This window comes from Lipotes vexillifer, unplaced genomic scaffold (assembly GCF_000442215.2).
Source record: "Lipotes vexillifer unplaced genomic scaffold, Lipotes_vexillifer_v1.1 scaffold470, whole genome shotgun sequence".
In the NCBI taxonomy this organism is placed as follows: Eukaryota; Metazoa; Chordata; class Mammalia; order Artiodactyla; family Lipotidae; genus Lipotes; species Lipotes vexillifer.
Genome location: NW_006799533.1, coordinates 589,332 through 616,828, shown reverse-complemented (window position 1 = coordinate 616,828; position 27,497 = coordinate 589,332). Strand labels below are relative to the sequence as shown.

At 36.1% G+C, this 27,497-nt stretch overlaps 1 protein-coding gene across 1 annotated transcript in view; it reads right to left on the bottom strand.

The window, feature by feature from the left end:
• Positions 1 to 397: 397 nt before the first annotated feature.
• COG6 (component of oligomeric golgi complex 6) overlaps positions 398 to 27,497 on the bottom strand; it is a 64,708-nt gene continuing 37,608 nt past the window's right edge. Inside the window, exons 14-19 of the mRNA XM_007471669.1 lie at positions 24,198 to 24,329; positions 23,692 to 23,859; positions 20,645 to 20,752; positions 19,553 to 19,606; positions 16,598 to 16,677; positions 398 to 990 (exon numbers count right to left, since the gene is read on the bottom strand). Coding sequence (XP_007471731.1) covers positions 843 to 990; positions 16,598 to 16,677; positions 19,553 to 19,606; positions 20,645 to 20,752; positions 23,692 to 23,859; positions 24,198 to 24,329 — 690 coding nt within the window. The 3' untranslated portion in view covers positions 398 to 842. The remainder of the gene's footprint in view (positions 991 to 16,597; positions 16,678 to 19,552; positions 19,607 to 20,644; positions 20,753 to 23,691; positions 23,860 to 24,197; positions 24,330 to 27,497) is intronic.

Sequence of the window (27,497 nt, the reverse complement as noted above, 5' to 3'; positions counted from 1 at the left end):
TTTTTAAAAAAAACAAAAACAAAAACAAAAACAGTGATTTTGAATCTTACTCTTGGTATGGTTCTAAAGTCAGAGCCCAAACAAGGGGCCACCATAAGGCTAGACATAACGTCCATTAGCAGTCGCTACTCTGGCATTTTTCCTACAGGGTTAGAGTATACCTTATTTCTTTGGTTTGAACACCAAAGTGTGTAGATGGTTGAAGTTAGAGTCCACATTGTGCCACAAATATTCTTTTTTAAACACTAGATTTACATGCAGCACAGGATGCCTACATCCCATATGAAGCACCAAACTTCACCTTGAATGCAGTCTAGGGCAGACAGAGTAGAAGTCACCTTTAAATTACTTCTCTCTTTTCCTATTTTTGCTGAATGTACATTTCTGCTCCTCAGTTTAAGTATACCTACTCACAATATCTAGCAAGAAAGCAAATGAATCTTTAAGTAAAGAGATATTTATTAGGTCATATCTTCAAACTAATTCCTAAGTTTAGATAATTTTTTAATGTACAGTTAATTTAGAACTAATCTTGTAAAAAAAAAATCCCTCAAACCTCTCATACTACTATTCTCCCACATATTTATATTCCAGAATTGAGGGGAACTGCAGAGCTGGAGAGATGTGGAGCGCAGATACAGAGCAATGCCAACTCAGGGCAACATGTGGTACTTACTTTCACTTTACTGTGACCAAAGCAAAGCAATTATTGGGAGCTACATTCTTATGAGACAAAGAAAACTGTAACCATCAAATTTCAAAGTAAAGATTAACAGACTAAAAACCAAGAAAACCTTCAGTGTTTTAGGAATGCAATATTTTGCTAACACATTCTAAGATAATCAGGAGAGAAGTGTCTGCACTTGCTGCGGCGATCGGTGTAGAATGCTCTCTGGATCTTTGTATTCATTGACTGGATTCATCACAGCTGCATACACTTCACCATAGGCTCTGCAGACTAATTCTGTAGACTGTTTTATGATCTGCTCTCTATTGATAAACAAACAAAATGTGAACACATAATCTGAGAATGAAACACTAAGCACTGTAAGAAAGCTCCATACATGAACCAACGAATTTCGTTTTCATAATTATCACATATACATTATTAAAACCATTGTACAACTATATAAGTTAGTTATTTTAGTTTGGGGATAAAAGGTTTTTATTATATTTATTATTTCTTTATTAAACCTTCTCCATTAGTACGCAGGTTGCAGGAGGGCAGGAGCTGTGTTTTGTTCACTGCCTTATCTTTAGGGCTAGAACAGTGCCTGATATACCGTGGATTACTAAACAAGAAACAGAAATCGTGACCCACCATCAATGTACTGATTTAGAAAACATGACTGATAACACATTAACCTTAAAGAGACTTATAATTATTCAAATTTATCAATACTTCAAATCTCAGAATAACTTACAATATATACTGTCCTTTCACCTATAGCTCCTACACTAATAACCATATCTCCTAGATTTCTTATCTCTCGCAAAGACATGACACTTGCCTACAACAAATCACAGCATTTTCAAATATGCATTTCTACATAAGTACTTAAAAGAATAGAAATAGTTTTAAATAAACTGAAGCAAATGTTTTTAGAAATAACACTGGGCTCATTAAATTTGCATTAACCCCTTATGTTTTCATGACATTTACTTTGTCATCCCCAGCTACTTCTATTTCTATATACCTACTGATGAAAACGTCTTTTTCTGATTTTTATAACTAAACTTAAAATGTGTCTTTAAAGCTTTACTCCCAAACTTACTTCTCTTATGTCTCCTGCTTCTGTCAATGGCATAACTATGTCTCATCACCTCAGTTCAGGCCCTAACAAACTTTTCTTGCCTGGAGTATCTAAGAAAAACTCCTACCCGGTCTTCCCCCACCCAGTCTGTTCCCCATTTAATGTATCATGAGCACTGCTCGTAGATTAATCTTTCTAAAGCAAACCTTTTATCGTGTCTCTCCCCTACCCAGGGCCTTTCTTCAAGGAGGTTCCATGGCTTCTTCTGGTTTCAGAGAAGTCAAAATTCCTTACCCTATCACTAAGAACCCTTTATAACACCTTCTGCATCACTACTCTAATGCTGCAATCCAGCACGACTCCTAACTGTTCTATCTGCCCTGCTCTTCCTGACCTCAATTCCCTTGCTTACTCACGTACCTCCATTTGCATAGAATGTCTGTCTCACCCACTTTAAATGCCCTTAATTCTCAGTAAAAATGTACTCTCTCATCCAAGAAGCCTCTCTGATCTTCTGAGCTAGAAATAATCCGTTTTTAGAACATCCATGACCAAATTAATACATTTGTAAAATTATCTGCAGAAATAAGTGGATCTGTGGTCTAAAAAAGAACAAAACTAGTTAGACAGAAAGAGAAGGGGAGCCCACTTGGATCTCGAGTCACCAGCACACTGTTCTCATGGGGTCTCAAACTCTTGATTTAAGCAACTATGATTTGCTGGGGCAACCTAACATTTTCCCAAAATCGCTAAAGCTCCCAAAATGAGACTGGGTAGAAGGAAGATACGCTGAGTAAATTTTCTGAGCAGAGTGGAGTAATGCTATTGGCTGTACTACCTTTTTGTTGGAAGGGAGGACGGTAGAAACTGGTTTGGAAAACTACTTATCCAGATGAGGCTTTGAATTATTTTTTTAATCTGTTGATTAGTGATTGTTCCTGTAATTAACTGAGCCTAACAATAAATGCATCAAAATGACATAAAAATTATTTTCCATAAGTGATACAGCTGAAAATACTCTAACTAGCATTTGAAAAATTTGTTAACTATACATTTGATAGCCATTTTGCAAGAAGGTAAATAATGGATTTATTTTATCTTTTTTATACCAGTTTTATTGAGATATAATTGACATACAGCACTGTATAAGATGTACAACATAATGATTTGATTTACATCCATCATTAATGATTATCACAATAACTTTAGTGAACATCCATCATCTCATATAGGTTGAAAATTAAAGAAATAAAAATTTTTTTCTTGTGATGACAACTTTTAGGATTTACTCTTAACAACTTTCATATATAATCAGCAGTGTTAATTATATTTATCATGTTGTACATTACATCCCTGGTACTTTAAATAATGGATTTTAGCTACAGCACTTTTAGTTCTTTACTAAAAGCAGTAAGATGTTTTATTTGAATTGTATTTTATTTTTTATTGAAGTGTAGCGGATTTAAAAGGCTGTCACAATCTCTGCTATACAGCACAGTGACTTTTACACATAGATTCTTTTTTAATATTCTTCTCCATTATGGTTTATCCCAGGAGACTGGATATAATTCTTGTGCTATAAACTTGGACTTTGTTGTCTACCCATTCTAAATGTAATCGTTTGCATCTACCAGCCCCAAATTCCCAGCCCATCCCTCTACCTCCCCCTCAAAAAGCAGTAAGATTTTTGGAGGTGTATAAGGCATTCATTACTCACACCTCATACTCTAAAATCTATACTCAGTCTGAACACAGTGTATACTTATACTACATAAGGAATACAAAAACAGGGCTACTCCTTCTCACAAGAAGTTTAAAATCAGAATAAGGTACAATAATGAATATTAAACACATTTTTTAAAAATCCAGAGGCGAGAGCAGAAGCAAGAAGAACTACAGTCCTGCCGCCTGTGGAACAAAAACCACATTCACAGATAGATAGACAAGATGAAAAGGCAGAGAGAGGGCTATGTACCAGATGAAGGAACAAGATAAAACCCCAGAAAAAAAACTAAATGAAGTGGAGACAGGCAAACTTCCAGAAAAAGAATTCAGAATAATGATAGTGAAGATGATCCAGGACCTCGGAAAAAGAATGGAGACAAAGATCGAGAAGATGTAAGAAATGTTTAACAAAGACCTAGAAGAATTAAAGAACAAACAAACAGATGAACAGTACAATAACTGAAATGAAAACCACACTAGAAGGAATCAACAGCATGTTAACTGAGGCAGAAGAACGGATAAGTGACCTGGAAGACAGAATGATGGAATTCACTGCTGTGGAAGAGAATAAAGAAAAAAGAATGAAAGAAATGAACACAGCCTAAGAGACCTCTGGGACAACATTAAATGCAACAACATTCTCCAGAAGGAGAAGAGAGAGAGAAAGGACCAGAGAAAATATTTGAAGAGATTAGAGTCGAAAACTTCCCTAACATAGGAAAGAAAATAGCCACCCAAGTCCAGGAAGCGCAGAGAGTCCCATACAGGATAAACCCAAGGAAAAACATGCCAAGAAACACAGTAATCACACTGGCAAAAATTAAAGACAAAGAAAAATTATTGAAAGCAGCAAGGGAAAAACGACAAATAACATACAAGGGAACTCCCATAAGGTTAACAGCTGATTTCTCAGCAGAAACTCTATAAGCCAGAAGGAAGTGGCATGATATACTTAAAGTGATAAAAGGGAAGAACCTACAAACAAGATTACTCTACCCAGCAAGGATCTCATTCAGATTCCATGGAGAAATCAAAAGCTTTACAGAGAAGCGAAAGCTAAGAGAATTCAGCACCACCAAACCAGCTCTACAACAAATGCTAAAGGAATTTTTCTAAGTGGGAAACACAAGAAAAGAAAGGACCTACAAAAACAAACCCAAAGCAATTAAGAAAGTGGTCATAGGAACATACATATCGATAATTACCTTAAACATGAATGGATTAAATGCTACAACCAAAAGACACAGGCTTGCTGACTGGATACAAAAGCAAGACCCATATATATACTGTCTACAAGACACCCACTTCAGACCTACGGACACATACAGACTCAAAGTGAGGGGATGGAAAAAGATATTCCAAGCAAATGGAAATCAAAAGAAAGCTGGAGTAGCAATACTCGTATCAGATAAAATAGACTTTAAAATAAAGAATGTTACAAGAGACAAGGAAGGACACTACATAATGATCAACGGATCAATCCAAGGAGAAGATATAACAATTATAAATATATATGCACCCAACATAGGAGCACCTCAATATATAAGGCAACTGCTAACCACTATAAAAGGGGAAATCGACAGCAACACAATAATTGTGGGGGACTTTACCACCTCACTTACACCAACGGACAGATCATCCAAAATGAAAATAAATAAGGAAACAGAAGATTTAAATGACACAACAGACCAGATAGATCTAATTGATATTTATAGGACACTCCATCCAAAAACAGCAGATTACACTTTCTTCTCAAGTGCACACAGAACATTCTCCAGGATAGATCACATCTTGGGTCACAAATCAAGCCTCAGTAAATTTAAGAAAACTGAAATCATACCAAGCATCTTTTCTGACCACAACGCCATGAGATTAGAAAAGAATTACAGGGAAAAAAAACGTAAAAAACACAAACACATGGAGGCTAAACAATACATTACCAAATAACCAAGAGATCACTGAAGAAATCAAAGAGGAAATCAAAAAATACCTAGAGACAAATGACAATAAAAACACAAGGAGCCAAAATCTATGGGATGCAGCAAAAGCAGTTCTAAGAGGGAAGTTTATAGCTATACAAGCCTACCTCAAGAAACAAGAAAAATCTCAAATAAACAATCTAACCTTACACTAAAGGAACGGGAGAAAGAAGAACAAACAAAAACCAAAGCTAGCAGAAGGAAAGAAATCATAAAGATCAGAGAAGAAATAAATGAAATAGAAACAAAGAAAACCATAGCAAAGATCAATAAAACTAAAAGCTGGTTCTTTGAGAAGATGAACAAAATTGATAAACCATTAGCCAGACTCATCAAGAAAAAGAGGGAGAGGACTCAGATCAATAAAATTAGAAATGAAAAGGGAGAGGTTACAACAGACACCACAGAAATACAAAGCATCCTAAGAGATTACTACAAGCAACCGTATGCCAATAAAATGGACAACTTGGAAGAAATGGCCAAATTCTTAGAAAGGTATAACCTACCAAGACTGAACCAGGAAGAAATAGAAAATATGAACAGACCAATCACAAGTAATGAAAGTGAAACTGTGATTTAAAAATCTTCCAACAAACAAAAGTCCAGGACCAGATGGCTTCACAGGTGAATTCTATCAAACATTTAGAGAAGAGCTAACACCTATCCTTCTCAAACTCTTCCAAAAAATTGCAGAGGAAGGAACACTCCCAAACTCATTCTATGAGGCCACCATCACCCTGATACCAAAACCAGACAAAGATACTAGAAAACAAGAATATTACAGACTAATATCACTGATGAATATAGATGCAAAAATCCTGAACAAAATACTAGCAAACAGAATACAACAACACATTAAAAGGATCATAGGGGCTTCCCTGGTGGCGCAGTGGTTGAGAGTCCACCTGCCGATGCAGGGGACACAGGTTCGTGCCCCGGTCCAGGAAGATCCCACATGCCACGAAGCGGCTGGGCCCGCGGGCCATGGCCGCTGAGCCTGCGCGTCCGGAGCCTGTGCTCCTCAACAGGAGAGGCCACAACAGTGAGAGGCCCGCGTACTGCAAAAAACAAACAAAAAAAAACAAAAACAAAAACAAATAAAAGGATCATACACCATGATCAAGTGGGATTTATCCCAGGGATGCAAGGATTCTTCAATATATGCAAATCAATCAATGTGATACACCATATTAACGAACTGAAGAATAAAAACCATAAGAAACCAAAAGCAGAAAAAGCTTTTGACAAAATTCAACACCTGTTTATGATAAAACTCTCAAGAAAGTGGGCATAGAGGGAAACTACCTCAACATAATACAGGCCATATATGACAAACTCACAGCAAACATCATTCTCAATGGTGAAAAACTGAAAGCATTTCCTCTAAGATCAGGAACAAGACATGGATTTCCACTCTCACCACTATTATTCAACATAGTTTTGGAAGTCCTAGCCATGGCAATCAGAGAAGAAAAAGAAATACAAATTGAAAAATAACTAAAACTGTCCCTGTTTGCAGATGACATGATACTATACATAGAGAATCCTAAAGATGCCACCAGAAAACTACTAGAGCTAATCAATGAATTTGGTAATGTTGCAGGATACAAAATTAATGCACAGAAGTCTCTTGCATTCCTAAACACTAATGATGAAAAATATGAAAGAGAAATTAAGGAAACACTCCCATTTACCACTGCAACAGAAAGAATAAAATACCTAGGAATAAACCTACCTAGGGAGACAAAAGACCTGTATGCAGAAAACTATAAGATACTGATGAAAGAAATTAAAGATGATAGCAACAGATGGAGAGATATGCCATGTTCTTGGATTGGAAGAATCAATATTGTGAAAATGACTACACTACCCAAAGCAATCTACAGATTCAATGCAATCCCTATCAAATCACCAAAGGCATTTTTTACCGAACTAGAACAAAAGAATCTTAAAATTTGTATGGAGACACAAAAGACCCCAAATAGCCAAAGCAGTCTTGAGGGAAAAAAATGGAGCTGGTGGAATCAGACTCCCTGACTTCAGACTATACTACAAAGCTACAGTAATCAAGACAATATGGTACTGGCACAAAAACAGAAATATAGATCAATGGAACAGGATAGAAAGCCCAGAGATAAACCCACGCACCTATGGTCAACTAATCTATGACAAAGGAGGCAAGGATATACAATGGAGAAAAGACAGTCTCTTCAATAAGTGGTGCTGGGAAAACTGGACAGCTACATGTAAAAGAATGAAATTAGAACACTCCCTAACACCATACACAAAAATAAACTCAAAATGGATTAGAGACCTAAATGTAAGACCGGACACTATAAAACTCTTAGAGGAAAACATAGGAAGAACACTCTTTGACATAAATCACAGCAAGATCTTTTTTGATCCACCTCCTAGAGTAATGGAAATAAAAACAAAAATAAACAAATGGGACCTAATGAAATGTCAAAGCTTTTGCACATCAAAGGAAACCATAAACAAGACGAAAAGACAACCCTCAGAATGGGAGAAAATATTTGCAAACAAATCAACGGACAAAGGATTAATCTCCAAAATATATAAACAGCTCATGCAGCTCAATATTAAAGGAACAAACAACCCAATCCAAAAATGGGCAGAAGACCTAAATAGACATTTCTCCAAAGAAGACATACAGATGGCCAAGAAGCACATGAAAAGCTGTTCAACATCATTAATTATTAGAGAAATGCAAAACAAAACTGCAATGAGGTATCACCTCACACCAGTTAGAATGGGCATCATCAGAAAATCTACAAACAACAAATGCTGGAGAGGGTGTGGAGAAAAGGGAACCCTCTTGCACTGTTGGTAGGAATGTAAATTGATACAGCCACTATGGAGAACAGTATAGAGGTTCCTTAAAGAACTAAAAATAGAATTACCATATGACTCAGCAATCCCACTACTGGGCATATACCCAGACAACACCAAAATTCAAAAAGACACATGCACCCCAATGTTCATTGCAGCACTATTTACAATAGCCAGGTTGGAAGCAACCTAAATGCCCATTAACAGACGAATGGATAAAGAAGATGTGGTATATATATACAATGCATTATTACTCAGCCATAAAAAGGAACATAACTGGGTCATTTGTTGAGACGTGGATGGATCTAGAGACTGTCATACAGAGTGAAGTAAGTCAGAAAGAGAAAAACAAATATCATATATTAACGCATGTATGTGGAACGTAGAAAAATGGTACAGGTGAACCCGTTTGCAGGGCTGAAACAGAGACACAGATGTAGAGAACAAACATATGGACACCAAGGGGGGAAAGCAGCGGGGGGGTGGGGGGTGATGAATTGGGCGATTGGGATTGACTTGTATACACTGATGTGTATTAAGCTGATGATTAATAAGAAAAAAGAAAAAAAAAGTGCTCATAACTTAATAAGAAAAAAAATCCAGAGGATAGAAATGCAATGGAAATAGACATTCTCCAAGTGAATCTGAGTCAAATCCAAACTCTAAAGAGCAAGAACTGTGCCTGATAGTGAGTCCGTATTTCTGGACAATGTTAAGAGTTCAGTTATCACTACCAAACCCAGGTACATGTCCATACACTCATGTTCATTAATGTTTTCCTAATGAATTATATATGGTAGAGATAAAATGGCATAGTGAAGGACATTACTGTCAGGAGATCTTGACTCTAGTTGGAGTTCTGCTACTTACTGCTGCCTTGAACAAGTAATTTAACCATTCCAGGACTTAATTTCACTATTGTAAAACAAAATACTGACCTCGAAAATCTTTACAAGACACTTCCAGCTTTAAAATTATATCATTTCATTGAGAGTTAAGAGCATTTTAATGAGCTGTGGTTAAAAAATCTCTATGTGTTTATTTACACCCATAGATACACATATACATACAGACACACACATTACTTTGGAGAACTGGGTTCCCTAAATAATGAATTGTAGTAAGCATATCAGTTACTTGTATAAAAATGGGTGGTGTTTCTAAAGTGCTAAAGCAATTTTCTTGCCATTTTACTATCTCTTCCTTCTTATTTATAATGCTAATTACTATGTAAGTTCATCCTTTATGTGAAAAAGTATACACATGTATCTGTATATATGCCTGCCTGCCTGGTGTCGTGGCCCAAATTATTCACTAATACCATGTATGAAATACAGAGTTCAAATAATGATAAGTCATTATAGTGACAAATAAAATCAATATTCAAAATAGAAAAATTCAGTAATTCTATAAATACAAAATGACCAGCAAATCATCTCAGTCTAGTCATGTGCTTCTGAAAACATGGAATGTCCTTATCTACTGATCACTCTGTCTACAGGTAAAGAAAAGCAGTACCTTTTTTTCCCTTTAAGTCAGGTATGCTATTTTCCAGCATGGGTGCCCACCTCAGATTTTACTTTCTGTATTTTGATCAATCACATTCAATCACATAGCTGATGGACAGTACATTTAGAACTGTTTCTCTATGTCAAAATTCTAAAGGTAAGTTCTGCTTTTCACATGACCAACAGATATGCAAAAGGCCAGTTAAAATGGAAAAGCAAAATCTGAATGTAAGCCAAGATTCATCTATAAAGTTAGACCACTAACTTTCTTGGTTTCTTTACTACCATAAAATTCTCACAGTAATTTCAAAAATTTAAAAACATAACATACAAATAAAGAATGTCAAAAATTTAATAACTCAATGAGGAAATTACTAAGATGGTAAAGCTGGTTAAAACATTCTGAGGAACTGGTCATTTACAGGTATTTAAAAAGGAAGGTTAGAATAAATTAAGTTACAAATAAAATGAGTTAACATCCCATGGAGCAAGAAAAAACACAGGGCATGGAAAACCATGGAACCTCTAACCAATAGTAAACAGAGAATCAAACAAGGGTGCATTCCTCTAAATAATTAAATAATTTTTGATGGGCCTGTTAACAATGTTTCAGTATGACACTGAAAAGACATGATGGGGCTTCCCTGGTGGTGCAGTGGTTAAGAATCCGCCTGCCAATGCAGGGGACATGGGTTCGAGCCCTGGTCCAGGAAGATCCCACTTGCCGCGGAGCAACTAAGCCCATGCACCACAACTCCTAAGCCTGCGCTCTAGAGCCCGCGAGCCACAACTACTGAGTCCGCATGCCACAACTACTGAAGCCCACACACTTAGGGCCCGTGCCCGGCAACAAGAGAAGCCACCGCAATGAGAAGCCAGCACACTGCAACAAAGAGCAGCCCCCTCTCAACGCAACTAGAGAAAGCCCACGCACAACAACGAAGACCCAACAAAGCCAAAAATAACTAACTTAATTAATTAAAAAAAAAAAAAAAGGACATGCTGTTCTCCAAGACCCTATGTGCCTTATTTTCATGTTTTGGGAAGTCTTTCTTAGTTTTGCAAAGTACAGTTTTTCTTTTCCCATATAGTTTGCTATACCAGTATATATCAAAGATATAGCTAATGTGCTATGAGAAAAAAGAAGAAGAAATAAATGAGGAGATGAGTTTGTTACATAATTTCACATAAAGGCAACATATTTTAGTTACCTATGCACGGGAATTCCATACCTTAAGAAATTTAACTTGTCCAGTTATAAATGTCATAATGCCATAAAACTATGGTATTATAAATTTTAAAAATACTAACAAAGATAATTGTATAACTAAATGGAGATACCATTCTCATTTTAAAATATGTTCACTGAAATTATGTATATTTTAAATAATTATTTAAAGTCCTGAGCCGTGATAAGAAATGAACTGCTTACTTCCAGAATCAGTGAGTTTGTCATTAATCAGTACTTTAGGATTTTGGTTGCCATAACAACGTAATACAACTTTCATCATTACCATAAACCCAGCACTTCTAAAAATAACTTATTTCAACATTCAGGTTCTGTGATCACTAAAATTGAGCTTTATTACAGCGCCACAGTTAAGAGTGCAATCAAACACGCCATAGGAGAAAAGAAGGTGTTAACAGTTTAAACCTGAAAAACTAAGAAAAAAATATACTTATAATAGACTGGTTTAAAAATGTACATTTTTGATTTCTCTTTATCACAATATACACACCAAAGATGCCATAGTGGGTCAGCTTTCTGTCATTCACAGTAAAATTAAAGCATATTTTAGATGAGACCAAGGCACATATCTCACATAAGCCTTATCTATGACACATGCCTAACATTTCTGAGCTTCCTCTAAAAATAATAAAACAATGTATTCTCAACATAGAAAGAGTTAATAAAAATACAGTACAAGCTAGTGTTAAAGAGAATAGGCTCTGGAATGCTGGATTCGAATCTTGGCTCTGCTTCTTGATAATTGTTTCACCTTGTTTCAATTATTTAACCTTTCTAAAAATGTCCTCTTCTGTAAAATGGAGGGTTAAGTGAAGACGACCCTTTCAAGGATCACTCTAGTTGAGATGCTAAGATTAGATTGTACAGGTTGGTGTGGCAATGAGAGAGAGAGCAAGGGCGAAAACAGAATAGATCCAAGGCTAACATGATAATCCAGGCACAGATGCTACTACCTTGGACCAGAGTGGCAACTGTGGAGATGGTCAAAAGTGACCAGAGTCTCCTCTCATATATTTCTTTCCAGATAAATATTTAATAAAATGGTTCCACAGCAATTTTGACTGCAGTTATGCTGAATTTACAGATAACTACACTACATACCCAGTTAGAGATGAATACCATGTGTCCATGTTGGAACACTGGAAATCTACAACAAACATCACACTTGATGATGAAACATCAGAAACATTAAAGTTCACAACAAAATACTCACACTCACCATTCCATCTACTGTTTACTTTGGAGCACCTAGCCAATACAATGAGTTTAGTCATAAAACTGAAAAAAATTAATGAAACTCATTAACTTTAGATGCCTGTACCAAAAACAAAAAATCAAGGCAAACAACTGATAAACTAATAGAACTAAGAGTTTAGTTAACTGGCCAGATTCAAAATTAACATAAAATTTAGTACTTTCCCTATACATCAGCAATATCTAATCAGAACATGTAATGGAAAATAAAAGACCTTATAAAAGCCACAGAATTGTTTCCTAGGAATAAACCCAGTAACATACATGGAAAATTATATGAAGAAACTGTAAATCTTTATCGAAAATTCTAAAAGAAGATCTGGATAAACAGGCATACCATGTTCATAGATGGGAATACTCACTAGTGGCTTTCTTATTTTCTTTTTGTTCATTTTTACATTAGCTTGAATGTTTTATATGCACTTTAAAAGAATGTTATTTTCCATAGTTGTGTGTGCTATTATTCTCTTTCTACTGGGCTGAGCTGATTAGTGACATTGTTCAGTTCTTTTACACTGAGCTAGTTTTCTAATTTTCCTATCGATTATTGACAGAGGAGGGTTGAAATATCAAAATAAATGTCAATTTATCTGTTCTTCCCCAATTCTATAAACTTATACTTCATGGTTTATGAAGTTCTGCTACTAGTTGCCCATATTTACTATTATATCTTCTTCATGAATTGATCCTATAATTATGAAATATCCCTCTTTATCTTTGGTATTATCTGTCCATCAGTCTAATTTTTCTGATATTAATATCAGAATATAGCTACTTCAACTTTATTATAATTTTTATTTGCACGGTATATCTTATACTATATTTTTAAACTGTGTCCTTATATTTAAAGTGGATTTGTTATAGACAGCAGACAGTTTGGTCACATGCATTTTCACCCAATCTAATACCACTGCTTTTTAACTGGAGTGTGTAGTTCTTTTACATTTAATATAGTTACTTATAAGGATGAATTTAAGTCTATCATCTTGTTACTTGTTTTATATTTGTCCCATCTGTTCTTTTCTTCTCTTTTTCTGCCTTCTTTTGATGTAACAGTTTTTTTAACATTCTATTTTATCTGTTGGCATGTTACATAACACTTATTTTAGTGCTTGCTGTAAGGTTTACAGTCTACCTTTAAACAATATTATACACTTCATGAGTAAACTTACAACATCACAACAGTATACTTCTACTTCCCTCCCACTCCATCTTTTGGCTTTTGTAGTCATAAACTTTATTTCTCTGTGTTAAGAACTCCACAGTTCAGTTATTATTTTTACTTCAAATGGTCTGCTATCTTTTATATTTAGCATTTCCTGCACCTGTCATTCTTCTGTGTAAATAGGAGTTTTCTTCTGGTATCACTTTCCTTCAGCCTGAAGAACTTCCTTTATCATTTCTTGCAGTACACTGATGATAAATCCTACTATTTTTTTTTTTGCGGTACGCGGGCCTCTCACTGTTGTGGCCTCTCCCGTTGCTGAGCACAGGCTCCAGATGCACAGGCTCAGCGGCCACGGCTCACGGGCCCAGCCGCTCCGCGGCACGTGGGATCTTCCTGGACCTGCATCGGCAGGTGGACTCTCAACCACTGCGCCACCAGGGAAGCCCAATCCTCTCTACTTTTGTTTATCTTATCTCAAAATGTATTTATTTCACTTTCAGTTTGAAAAATACTTCTGATGAATACACAAAGTTGAAAGTGTTTTATCATCCACCTTTTTAAAGATGCTATTCTATCGTTTTCTGGTTTGGACTGTTTCTAACAAGAAGTCAGTAGTATACTTATCATTGTTCCCCACATATAATACATCTTCTTTTCCTCTGGCTGCTTTTTAAGTTCTTCTCTCTTTATCACTGGTTTTCAATAATTTAATTACGGTGTACCTTGGTGCAGCTTTTTCCTTGTTGTGATTTATTTAGCTTCTTCAGTCTGTGGGTTCATGTTTTCCATCACATTTGAAAAAAATTCTTTTATGCCTTCAAATTTTTTATGCCTCAATCTCACTATGACACTTCACTTACACCTGTATTAGAATGTTTATTATTATTTCACAATTAGCTAGACTCTCTTCATCTTTTTTCCAGCTTTTAATTTTTTCCTATCTGTGCTTCCATTTGGACAATTCCTATTGTCCTTTTTTCAAGTTGACTTATCTTTCCCTCTAGAATGTCCAACTGACAGTTAAGCCTATCCAGTGAGATTTTCATTTTAGATACTGTACTTTTCAGGCCTAGAATTCCCATTTTGTAAAATTCCTAACTTTTCCTCTCAATATAATTTTCCTTTGAGTTGTTGAACACACTTTTTAAAGACCTTACCTGCTAATTCTGTGAACTCTGTCAGTAAGTCTGTTTCTGTTGACAGATTTTGCTTCTAGTTTTGGTTCATATTTTCCTACTACTTAAAATCTAACTGTTTTTTTTATTGCATGCTCAGCATTATAAATGCTACACTGTTGATTGTATTCTGTCATACTTACAAGTGCTAAGTTTTGTTCTGGAAGGCAGTTAATTTAGTAAAGATCCATGTGATCTTCTAGAGGTTTGTTTTTAAGCTTTATTAGTGTGAGTCAAAAGTAGCCTTTACTGTAAACAGACTAGACTTACTTTTAAGGATTGGACTTTCCGAGCACTGTTTGAGACTGTTTCCATTTGTCGTTATTTCTCTGGTAGGCTCACCCCACCCCCACTCCCAAACCTGCGTTATTTTTGTTTACACAGGTATTCCTGAGAGTTAAAGACAGGTGGCTTAAAAGGAGGCAGTTAAAGAGAAGAAAACTATTCTCTCACTGTTGTGGCCTCTCCTGTTGCAGAGCACAGGCTCCGGACGCACAGGCTCAGTGGCCACGGCTCACAGGCCCAGCCACTCCGCGGCATGTGGGATCTTCCCAGACCGGGGCACGAACCCGTGTCCCCTGCATCGGCAGGTGGACTCTCAACCACTGTGCCACCAGGGAAGCCCCTACCTCTTTTAAAAAACCAAAGTAATTCTTTTTAAAGATATCTGCTTTGTTTCTAGCATATATAATAGAGAAAGATTCCTGAAAGAATCCTCAAATCATATCCACTTTTCTACATGCTCACTTTAAGAAGTATCTATGGTCTCTTTACTTCTTAAATTACTCATATAAACAATTCTGACTCAGTAAGAAAAGACACTGAGAATATTTTATAAATATGCATAGCTGTGGTTTCTGTAGTCAAACCTCTATTTTTATACCATTAAAAGGTACATGTTGGAGTCTGGCGTTGAAAAAAGAACAACGCCCTTCTAATTCATCACAAGGAAGGAAGAATTCTTTAAGGGTATTTTAATTTTCTATTCTTTTCTTCATTATCTATACAACCTCACTTTCTGGCTACCTAAATGTATTCAATAGTTTATGCCAAGGATGAAGTGCTCAGTCAAAATCTCCTTTGAAAGGCAGTCAAACTACAAGACAAGAAAAAGGGAGACAAGAATGACAGGTGTCCCAAAGGTACTGCAACCACAGAGACCAGCAAAGTTCAGGAGAATAGAATATTAACAAAACAAAATGAGACAGGAATGAAAAAAAGAAAGTTTTACATTTCAAAGCTCTATTTCAAAGAAACAATTGACATTTTAAATACAATATGAACAGAAAGAAATTGAGAACATAAAGACATGAAAATATTTTTGCTTAAAAATGAATTATCATTTTGAAAAGGTTCAAAATTTAACTAAATGAAAGTTATCTCCTATTATTTCAAATGCTTTATAAATAAGATCAAATATAATACCACGCCTATACAGTAGGAGAAATAAGAACAGAAAGTATTTTTGAGGGTAGGACCTGCCATCAATCAAAAAAAGGGGAAAAAGCAGTTAGAAAATCTGCTTTAATGTTGAATCTTAAATGTGTTAAAATGACTTACATTTTCATAGCAACCTGATTTTTAAAATAAGTAGCCAAACTGATACCATAATTTTTCTTCTTAAAAAACCTGAAAATACATTCATAAGTTACCTTTAATTTTAGAATACTTTGCAAAAAACATATTAGAAATTTTCTGAATGAAGAAAGGGGTAAATAGGTACTGACCAATTCTTAGTTGCACTATTATTTACATAAACCATACGTAGATCTCAACTTTTTAATGTCATTATAATTCGTATGAATTTATAACAGGATGCTAGGTCCATACTACACAATCAAAATACCTTGAAAATAATTTTTTTTCTTATAAATGTGCTTGGCATTTAAAAATATGTGACTCTTTACCAGCTAATCGGGACCAAAAAATACTTACTTCACTGTGGCACTTAGAAGAAAGTTCAGCTGTGGCATTAACAGGTTGTCTGGGGCTGACAGATAGCGATCAAACTGAACCTAAACAAAACAGAGAAATCCAAAACACAAAGTGCATATATCTGCTAACAGACATCCCAAATAAGCATCTCTTTTAAGGATTAAATCTTAGTAAAAATCCCATATTCCAAATAACGAGTTCTTTGTGATCAAAATGAGTTATTCCTTACACATTTTAACTAAAAACTCACTGAAAGTGTCAACTCTTTAATGCAGTCAGTATCAACAATACCTACTTTCAAAATTCTGATCCAAGCCATTTATCCTGATCTCCCTCACCAAACTTCTTGGGTAATAATATCAGCAAGAAGTAAAGTCTTCAGATTTCAAGTCTACCTTGCTTTCTTAAATCCAATGTATCTCAATTATTCACTCCTCTATTCATTAAATTAGTATTTATGGAGTACCTGTTATTGGTAAGGTGCCATATAACATAATGTAAATATAACGGTGAGCAAAAGACGGGCAGTCCCTAGCTTCACAGAGCTTATGGCCTAGTGAGAGAGGTAGTAAACAAGTAATACTGTAAATAAAGGAAAAACCAAGGTACTATAAAAGCATCAATCAGGAGGACACAGACCTAACCTGCATGTCTGGCAAAAGCATTTCTGAGGAAAGGTCGTTTTAGGTGAAACCTTAATGATGAATAGACGTTAGGTTAAGTGTGTAGTGGGGCTGGTGTGGTCCTGGAAGGCTTAGGTGAGAAAGAGGATGCCTACCAGAGATCACTCCATGCAGAACTTGCATGGTTTCTAAATTTTAATTCTTACTGTAAAAGCATTAGGAAACCATCGAAGAAGGGAAATCATCTGATTTAAATTTTAAGAAGCTAAATCTGGCTACAGCAAGAAGAATGGAAGGGGAGGTTGTAATAGCAGATGCAAGGACACCACATAGGTAGCTCTTGTGGCATTTTAGACGCCAAGGGCAATAGGGATGAAAAGATTAGATTCGATATCTGAGAGAATTAGAGAGCAAGATCATCAAGATTTGGTTAGTGACAGACAGGATGAAGGGGTTGACTCCCAGGTTTTGGATCTGTGTAATTCACAGCATTATCACAATTCACAACTGTACTCTTTATATATTTATTTAGTTGTGTGATAACTGCATCTCTTACTAGATCATTCCAGTTCTCAGCATGATACCTAGATAATAGCAGATACTTGGTTAATAAATGCTGAAATAATTAGTGGACAGATGCTCGTATACTTTCTGAGTTAAGAACACTTGGAAAAGGACCTGGGGTTGGGGCTGGTGGGGAAGAGTTAGAAGAGCTCAGTTTGGGATATGGTGAACTGAGGTGCCTTTGAAGCATCCAAGTTGGGGCACCGAACAGTTATAGATAAAACAATGGATGACACATAAAACTCAATCAAGAGTTTGTTTCTTTAGAGACACCTAAGATATTCAACTCAATTGTTTTTAAAGTTAAGATCAGGCATATACGAACCTGTAATAGGGCTTAAATATATTTTGTGAGTTTATATTATGAACTGGATATGCGTCACTGGAGAAGGAGAAATAGGCGGGATGCACACGTTTACTGAGTACTAACTAAGGTTACTGATCTCTGCGTAGACCTATATCCTCATTTTGCTGGGGCAGGGGGGCGGGGGAGGGCAGTAAATACCTTAAAGTGGAATTACTGGGCGGTATGGTGAGTGTACATTTAACTTTCTAAGAAACTTATCTTTTTTAGTGAATGTAAAATTTATTCATTTTCATTTATTTTTGCACTTTTCAGAATCAAATCTTTGCATTTCTAGTTTTTACTGTTATGTTGGATATACACAAGTTATGACTTACTTTTTATGTACTTTTATCATGACATAATGTTCCTTATTTATGATATTTAGTGTTTTTAAAATCTACCTTGTCTAATATTAACTCTGTCAGCTCTGTATTCTTTGCATTTGTTGGGTATCTTGTGGGTCTACCCCTTTATTTTCAGTTAAATTTAGCTCTGTCAGATGATAGATAGGAAAGCCCTGGCATCAAAGAAGTCACCCAAGTCACCTATTTATCAAAGTCAAACCATTGCAGTAGTGAGTATTGAAACACATAGGATAGGCAGTACATATAGTAGGTAAGAGCATAAGTACTGGGTTGAATGGGGTTGTTAGGATGATTAAAGAGTTAGTACATTAAAAATGTGTGTCATGCTCAATATATGTTAATGGACGTTGTCATTTCTTACTGTTTATTATTACTACCACTAGAATTAGTATCATAAAGCTTCCAAAGGAGATCATTCCTATGAGGACTAAATGAGTGTCATCCAACTGATGGCTGTGTGTGTGTGTGTGTGTGTGTGTGTGTGTGTGTGTGTGTATACACACACACACATATATATGCAAAGTATGTACTTAAGATGTGGAAACATGCTACAAAAAGTGGTGCTCATGCAGAAAGGGATGTGCAAGCAAGCTCATCACTTGAAAAGAAGGTAATAAAGTGGAGGTTCGGTGAGCGTCACAGTCAAGAGTAATATTTTAAGATTGGAATCCAATTTCAGTTACCAACTCAGGAAGAAGTCAAGAACTATAAGCCCAGGGTCACTGACAGATGGAAGTCTATAATGATATATAGCTAACTCCTTCATGTCTCTCATTCCTTTCTCCATTACGTTAGGAGTAAAACTCTGAAACTGAAGAAAATCTAAACAGGAATAATGACACTATTAGGGTATGGTGCAATATTACTACAAATGTATGTCTTGGTCAGATCTCCTTAGTTTAAGGAATACATGTGCAATCATTATGACTGGACCCCACGTGAATACTGCATATGAAGAGATAAAATTATCACCCGAGACAAAAATTATCACACAGGAAAAAATAAGAATAATGTTCCATAAGGAAACGTATGTTGAAATGCTTTATTATGTACTTACCATTGCAGCCTTCAGTGCCACAGAATCTAGGTTGGGAAAATTAGCTAAAGGGCCCTTAAAAAAAAAAAAAAGGGACAAAACCAAGATGAAAACAGGTGCTATATGTTACAATTCACTTGTCAAATACAGTCCATTAGTAGACTGCCCAAATTTGAAAATTTAGCTTATTTCCAAAGAACTCAAGTGTCCTATCTCCAACCTCAGTTAAAAGAGGGACTGTGATTTGTTCATTCTGTATAACTAGCGTGAAGGCACTCAATAATATTTGTTGGAGAAGCACATAAGTTTATTAACAATGGAAATAAAAGGATACTTCAGATTTAATCATAAGCAAGAAAAAAAGGGCAATAAAGCACTGAGGGATGGCAGTTAAGACATGGGGGCTTTAAGAGTTTCCTTGATAATTTTAGATAATATAAAAAGGCAGCAGAATTTGCTCCTACTGGTAGAAATTTGCTTATTACCTTTTATCAGAAGAAAGAATTCAAACCTTGTCCCTGGGCTATAAAATATTCTTCATGTTATTGTTATTTAAAAGTATTTTGCTTTTTAAAGAAAGAGGCTTACATGGTTTTCTAGGGTTCCCACCACTCCATTTTCTAATTCTACTGGAGTTCTATAACTTAACAAGATCAGATGTTAGCACCAGAAGTATTTACCTTTCCAAAGTAATAGACCATGATTTGCTAAATTAAAAGGGGGGATGACTGCTATTTATATAGTAATCTATGCACTTAATAAATCAATGGTGATAAAGGACTAAAAAATTTACCAATATGGATATTCTTTATATATTTTTCAATACTAATTTTTGTATATTTTCATTACTTGTAACCCAAACTATCTATAGTAAAAAAGACAGTATTTTGGGACACCCTACTATATCTCAGATAGTCCTCCAAGAACTACACAGGTATCATCTCAATCTTAGAACAATCCTATGTTACAGATATTATTACCCTCAATCTACAGATGAGGAACCAGAGAGAGAAGTCACCTTCCCAGTGAAAAATTGCTACTAAGTGTCTAGCTCTAGAAGCCGTACTCTAAATTGGTGTGTGTCTCTCTAGTTAGGAAGATCCATGTGCTTACCTGTTCGGGTTTATGCTGCTGTATGGTGTTATAGATATAACTCACGCCTGCTCTAGTTAAAACATAAGAAGCTTGCTCATTTATAAGTGTGTCCAAATGTGCTTCAATCTAAAATAAAACACAATTAAAAGAGTATTTTAAAAGAAGAATAAGACTGATTGAGAGTAGAAGGAGTCTTAGCTCTTCATCATGGACGTGTTCCTTGCAGCAGCTATGAGGCCAAAATATGAAGGACAGGGACTGCTCCTGTACGAAGACTTCTCCTTCCCCAGAGAGGAAGTCCTCTTACAAAAGGGAGGGAAAGTCTTACTTGAGGATTCCAGGACTAGCCACTAGTCAAAAAATTTGGGTTGCTTCTTAGCTCTTTTAAAAGCTGGCATTAAGGAAAACACAAACCAAAACTACTCATAAACAACAGTGTAAAATAAAATACTTAGAAAGAACTCTGGGAAGATGAGGACCTGATGTCCCTCACATCCACACTGCCTCATGCTCCCAACTTGCTGGATTAACTCAACCAATCAAATACATCATCTGGAGCAGTCTGAAGGAAATCCCATGGGGGCTGAGGCAGTAAGTCCTCCAGAGGAAAGCAGATTTGCGACAACTAGGGGACTGTTGAGGAACGAGCAGAAGGCTGGTCAAAGATGTCACGTTCAGGAGCTGCCTAAAAAGACCCAGCTAGCGGGCTCCCCTGGTGGCGCAGTGGTTGAGAGTCCGCCTGCCGATGCAGGGGACACGGGTTCGTGCCCCGGTCCGGGAAGATCCCACGTGCCACGGAGCAGCTGGGCCCGTGAGCCATGGCCGCTGAGCCTGCGCGTCCGGAGCCTGTGCTCCGCAACGGGAGAGGCCGCAGCAGTGAGAGGCCCGCGTACCGCAAAAAAAAAAAAAAAAAAAGACCCAGCTAGCAGGTGGGAGTTGTACGTGGTCTCCTGTTTTGTGCTATTCTTGGGGAAGCCACCTAATGCTAATGGGGGCAGGAGCCACAGAAGGAGACTACCTGACGGGCCGAAGTATTCCCAGGGGGGAGGAAGTGGCTGTTCCTTCCTTTAACCAGTACAGGCCTGTAAGTCTACAGATCTTCCTGTTATCCCTCACTGGATACTCCCCTCAGTTTTACCAGCTTGTTTACCAGTGGCACAGTACGCTATTAAGATATGCTATCTGTTACCAGCTGAATGTTTGCCATTGTGCAAGTCACTCCAGCAACTGAGCCCCTCCCCGTAAAAAACTTACAACTGATTTAAAAGAGGTGAGCAGGTTCTATGAGAAAACCCACCTGAATAATGAGAACAAGTATCTTTTCCTGAGGCAACACTACTGAAAGACGCAGGGTGCCTTAGTTTTTTTTTAAGTGAATGCCCAAGAAAGTACAATTAGAACCTTAGAACCCTTACTTACTAGTCTTACTGGAAATCCAAGAAAAACAAGAATGCAAATAGAAATATTTAATGAAAGAGTTATTGCCAAGAACCAAATTAGTATCTGAAAGAAAAGTGGAAGAATAGTAATACAGAGTAAATATCAAAGAAATATATTAAAGAGATTTAAACAGAAATTAGAAGGCAAATTTAGAAGACTTAAAGCCAACTAAGGACAGGAGCTTCAGAATATAAAAAGTAACAGATGGAGAAGTGATAATTAATTACAGATAACAGAAAACTTTCCTGAGCAAAAAACAAAAGGGTGGAATCTTCAGACTGAAAAGGCTTTGCAAAATCCAAGATGGAAATAATAGAAAAAGAGACATACCAGAAAATATCCTGAGGAAATATCTGAACGCAAAGAAAAATCCTTGTAAGCTTCCACATGAATAAAATAGGTTATCACAAACAAAAGAGAATCAGACTAGCCTAGATTTCTTACTTGAAACACTGGAAGAAGAAAGAATGGAAGAAAATTAATAGACTAGTGATAGAAAAGATCTGAAAATCAAGAATCTTTTACTCGACAAGGAGAACTGTCACTGTGGGGCCCGTGCCTTCCAGCATCCACACCCTTGCCCAGTCCTCTCCACACTGACTCTGGCTGGCCCACGTGACCAGTGCCAGCCACCAGCCCATCAGCAAGAATGATGCAGCCTCAATAAGCACTTACATGGTGGGGCTTGTCCTCTTGAAATGCAAAAAACAACTTTGGAATATTTGAGAAACAAACATAACGTGATAAAACAGATTGCTGGACAACTGATATATGCGCACATCGAGAAGAGATTTAGACAAATGGCAGAGTTTCGGGTTGAATTAGTGATAAATACATTAAAAACCAGTGACTATTTTTTAAAAAGATTTTACTAATTATACTTAAACAATTATGCCAAAAAGAAAAATTAATCATACTTCATTATATTTCTTTTAAAAGAATTAGAAAGTAGAAAACATCACAAACTTACAGGTCTCAAACTCATTCCTTAGAAAAACCCAAAATGACAAATTTTTACGGTAGCCACTGCCAAACTGTTTATATACTTGTGATAACAAAGAAGACTCAGAGTTGTTATTGTTTTTTTCTAAACATTCTATCTACCAAAAATCACTATTTCAAAATCAAAAGCCAAGTATCTGGTAAATTTTATAAATGGCCTTGTTGTGACTCTTAAGTGATACCATTTGGCTTATAGGACCAGAGCGATTGGCATAACAAACTGTAATGTTGTGCCTAACACTGATTTACACATAGATAAAAATATATCTGTCCTCTGCAACACCTTCTGCACTAGCTACACAGCTTGAAAAATATAGCACGTTATTCACAGTATGGAAACTGAAATTTGCATACAGAATAACAGTTCAAATTAGTCAGAAAAGCTCCATTCTACCACCACATACGATGGCTTGAATAAAATATCTTACCTGTTACATATTCTGGCTTCTCCAAAACGAAACTAAAATACTGAATATGCATGGGGGCAGGGAGGGGTTCTATCAGACTATAACAAGGGATTCATATAAATCAGGTCACTGAAATTATCTTAAAGCCAGTAACTGAGATCATGTATAGCAAAAAGATTTCATCACAGTGAGCAGTCATTTTATGGCAAAATTAACCTGGAACTGTAGCATTTCCAGACGTCTGTCGGTGAATTCAAACAGAGCTAACGTTGTCTTCATCATATATAGTGAATTGACCATGAAGGTGGCCATGTCAGCTGTGCCTAAATTGCTGGCTGATACAGTACACATCTGGAGGAGAGGATCCAAGACACATGATAAAACCTATAAATGAAAAATCAAATCAAATGTATTCCTTATTTCCCAGCCAGTGATACAGGTCTGTGTTAACGGCACTTCAGAATGAATGTCAAACTAATGGGGAGCGGGCCAACTTACAGAAGCACGTAAGAAAAAGATTAAATGGTACCATAACTGTAATAGTTTTTAAAACAAGCATCACTGAATATGTACTTTTTAAATTAAAGGGAACTGGTTTAATATTTGAAGGAAAAAGCAATGAGAAGGATTGTCAAGATACATCGGTTATAAAGTGCCAGAATTTCAAAAGAATGTACAATAGAGGAGCAATAAGAATCATTAAAAGTGAATTTACAACATACCTGCACAAAATCGGCTTGACGGGAATCTAATGGTACAACTGAAGAATCATGAGATGCCAAAACTTCACGCAACAACATGAGTGTCTGATTTAATGCAGAACTTGGTCCAAGATCAGGTGGTGGGAGTTCAACCTAAAATGAAGGATGACTTATCCACTGCTTATATTTTTCTACTAAATTTTAGTGTCTAAATAAATGCCAGTTCACAGTAAAATAATTCATATGAAAGATGTAAAGCTTTGCTGATACATTACAAAATCTATAATCTATCAACAGCTTATATTTTATCCTACTAATCAGAATCAGCACAGAAAGTGACACAAGTTTTTTGTTAGATTATCTCAGAATTAATACATCACAATTAAAAGTACAGAATTTGAACTTTAATTCAAAAAATTACAAGGAAATTTAGCAGTCTTTGAATTGTAGAATTATATTTTCATATAGATTTGAAATGGCCTGTTTTGTTTTTTAGCCCAAGTCTTAAGAAAGTAATCCAGAGACCAGCACTTCACCTACTATAATATTATTGAGAATCATCACTCACCTGCATGCCCCAATGTCAGATACTATGGCTCAATATGTATAGGTTCAGGGTCTAGAAATCTATCTTTCAACAAGCACCCCAGGTGGTTTTCAGGACCCTGGTCCATGAGCCACACACTTCACAGAAACAGTACAACACTGCCACTAAAATCTTGAATTCTGGAGTTAAAGAGATTAATTTTACATTTTGTAACTAGCACTTACTAGTTGTGTGACCTTGGAAAAGTTATTTAAATTCTCAGAGGCTCAGAGCGATTCTGTAAAGATTAAATGGGATTGCTGCATCTCAACTACTGAGTAGAGTATCTGATACTTATTAACTGGCTACATTCATCATCCCTACTTGACACCATCATGATATCCCAGAAGAGGTGCCTGTGAATTTTTTCAAAACATTTTTCAAAGTATTTATAATACTAATGTAGTCACATTTTGTAAATGAAACAAAATCTGGTACTCAGAAATCCACGTAACACTACACTCTCATGTCAGGTAGATAAAAAGGCATAAGAATTTTATAGTATCAGTATTTATATTAAGAATGTTTCATGTATAAAAGTTAATACATAAGTGACATCAGTAGGAATGGCAAAGTATGGACCTCTGAAAATCCTCCCTCCTTCATAAAAGCAACAAAAACAAAAATTATGAGACATGCCAACAAACAAAAAAGTATGATCATTTACAGAAAAAACAATCAACAGCAACTCCCTGAGGAAGCCCAGATGCTGGAAATACTAGTCAAAGACTTTAAATCAGCTCTTTTAAGTATGTTCAAAAACTAAAGGAAACTGTTAATGAATTAAAGGAAAGTATGAGAAAAAAAAAATTACAAAATAGAGAATATCAACAAAGAGATAGAAATGTTTAAAAAAAATAACCAAACAGAAATGCTGGAGTTGAAAAAGCACAATAATTGAAATGAAAAATTCACTACAGGGAATCAACAGGAGATCTGAACAGACAGAATAAATAATCAGTGATGGGCTTCCCTGGTGGCGCAGTGGTTGAGAGTCCGCCTGCCGATGCAGGGGACACGGGTTCGTGCCCCGGTCCGGGAAGATCCCACATGCCACGGAGCGGCTGGGCCCGTGAGCCATGGCCGCTGGGCCAGCGTGTCCGGAGCCTGTGCTCCGCAACGGGAGAGGCCACAGCAGTGAGAAGCCCGCGTACCACAAAAAAAGAATTATAATGGCGAAAGAGAATTTTATCTTATTAACTGGTAAAAGAACAATATGAATATGGAATTGTGTCTGAGACACAGTTGTTGTCTTGGCATTAGGAATTGTTGTCATTTTGGCCAAAAAAAAAAAAAAAAAAAAAAAAAAAAAAAAATCAGTGAACTTGAAGACAGGTCAATTAAGATTAACTGCTGTGAGGAACAGAAGGAAAAAAGAATGAAAGAAAATTAACAGAGCCTCAGACACCTATGCAACACCATCAACATCATCAGTACAATGGGGATCTCAGAAGGAGGAAAAAAGGGGGCATGCAAAAAGAATATTTAAAGAAACAGTGGAAGAAGACTTAGCAAATTTGATTTAAAAAATTAATCTAAACATCCAAGAAGTTCATGAACTGCAAGCAGAATAAACTTAAATAGATCTACAGTGGGACACATAAGCAAACTGTCAAAAGACAAAGAGAGAATCTTGAAATCAACAAGAGAGAAGTAACTCATTCCGAGCAAAGGATTCTCAATAAGCTTAACAGTTGATTTCTCATCAGAAAACACGGAGATTAGAAGGCACTGGATGATATATTCAAGGGCTGAAAGAAATATACTGTCAATCAAGAATTCTATATTCAACAAAACTACTCTGTAAGACTGAAGAAGAAATTAAGACATTCCCAATAAAACCAAGAATTCTTTACCAGCAAACCTGCTCTACAAGAAATATTAAAGGGAATCCTTCAAGCTAAAATGAGTAGCTTGAGTAGACAGTAACTCAAATTTGCAAGAATAAAGAACAGCAGTCAAGTTTCTGACATCAGTAAATATAAAAGGCAATTTACTTTGTACAATGTACAAAGTACTTTGTACAATGTACTTTGTACAAAGTACAATGTACTTTCTGCTTTTAACTCCTTTTTCCTGGATTTAAAAGACAACTGAATGAAGCAATCATTTTAAATCTATGTTGATAACCACACAATGCAGAAAGATGTAATTTGTAACAACAGTATCATAAAGGAAGGGGAAAATGGGGCTATACAGGAGCAAAGCTTTAGTACACTATTGAAAGTAAGTTGGTATTGATCCAAACTAGCTAGATTATTTAAAAATTAAGATGGTAATTATTATTCCCAGGGCACCATTAAGAAAATAACTAACTACACACATACATTAATATTTACATAAACAATAAGGGAACTAAAGCAGTGTACTAGAAAATATTTACCTAACACAAAAGAAGGCAGTAATGGAGGGACAGAGAAATAAAAACACTTAGAACATACAAAAACATGGTGCAAAATGGCAGACATAAATGCTACTTTATCACCAATTAAATTAAATGTAAACATGCTAACCAAAAAAGCAGAGGCTGGCAGATGGATAAAAGAAAAAAGAAATACACTGACCCAACTATATGCTGTATTCAAGAAACACACTTTAAAGACAAAAATAGACTGAAAGTAAAAGGACAGAGAAAGATATATCTTGCAAACGATAACCAAAAGAGTGCTAGAGTAGCTATACTGATTTCAGACAAAGAAGACTTTAAGACAAACACTGCTGCTAGAAAGGAGGGC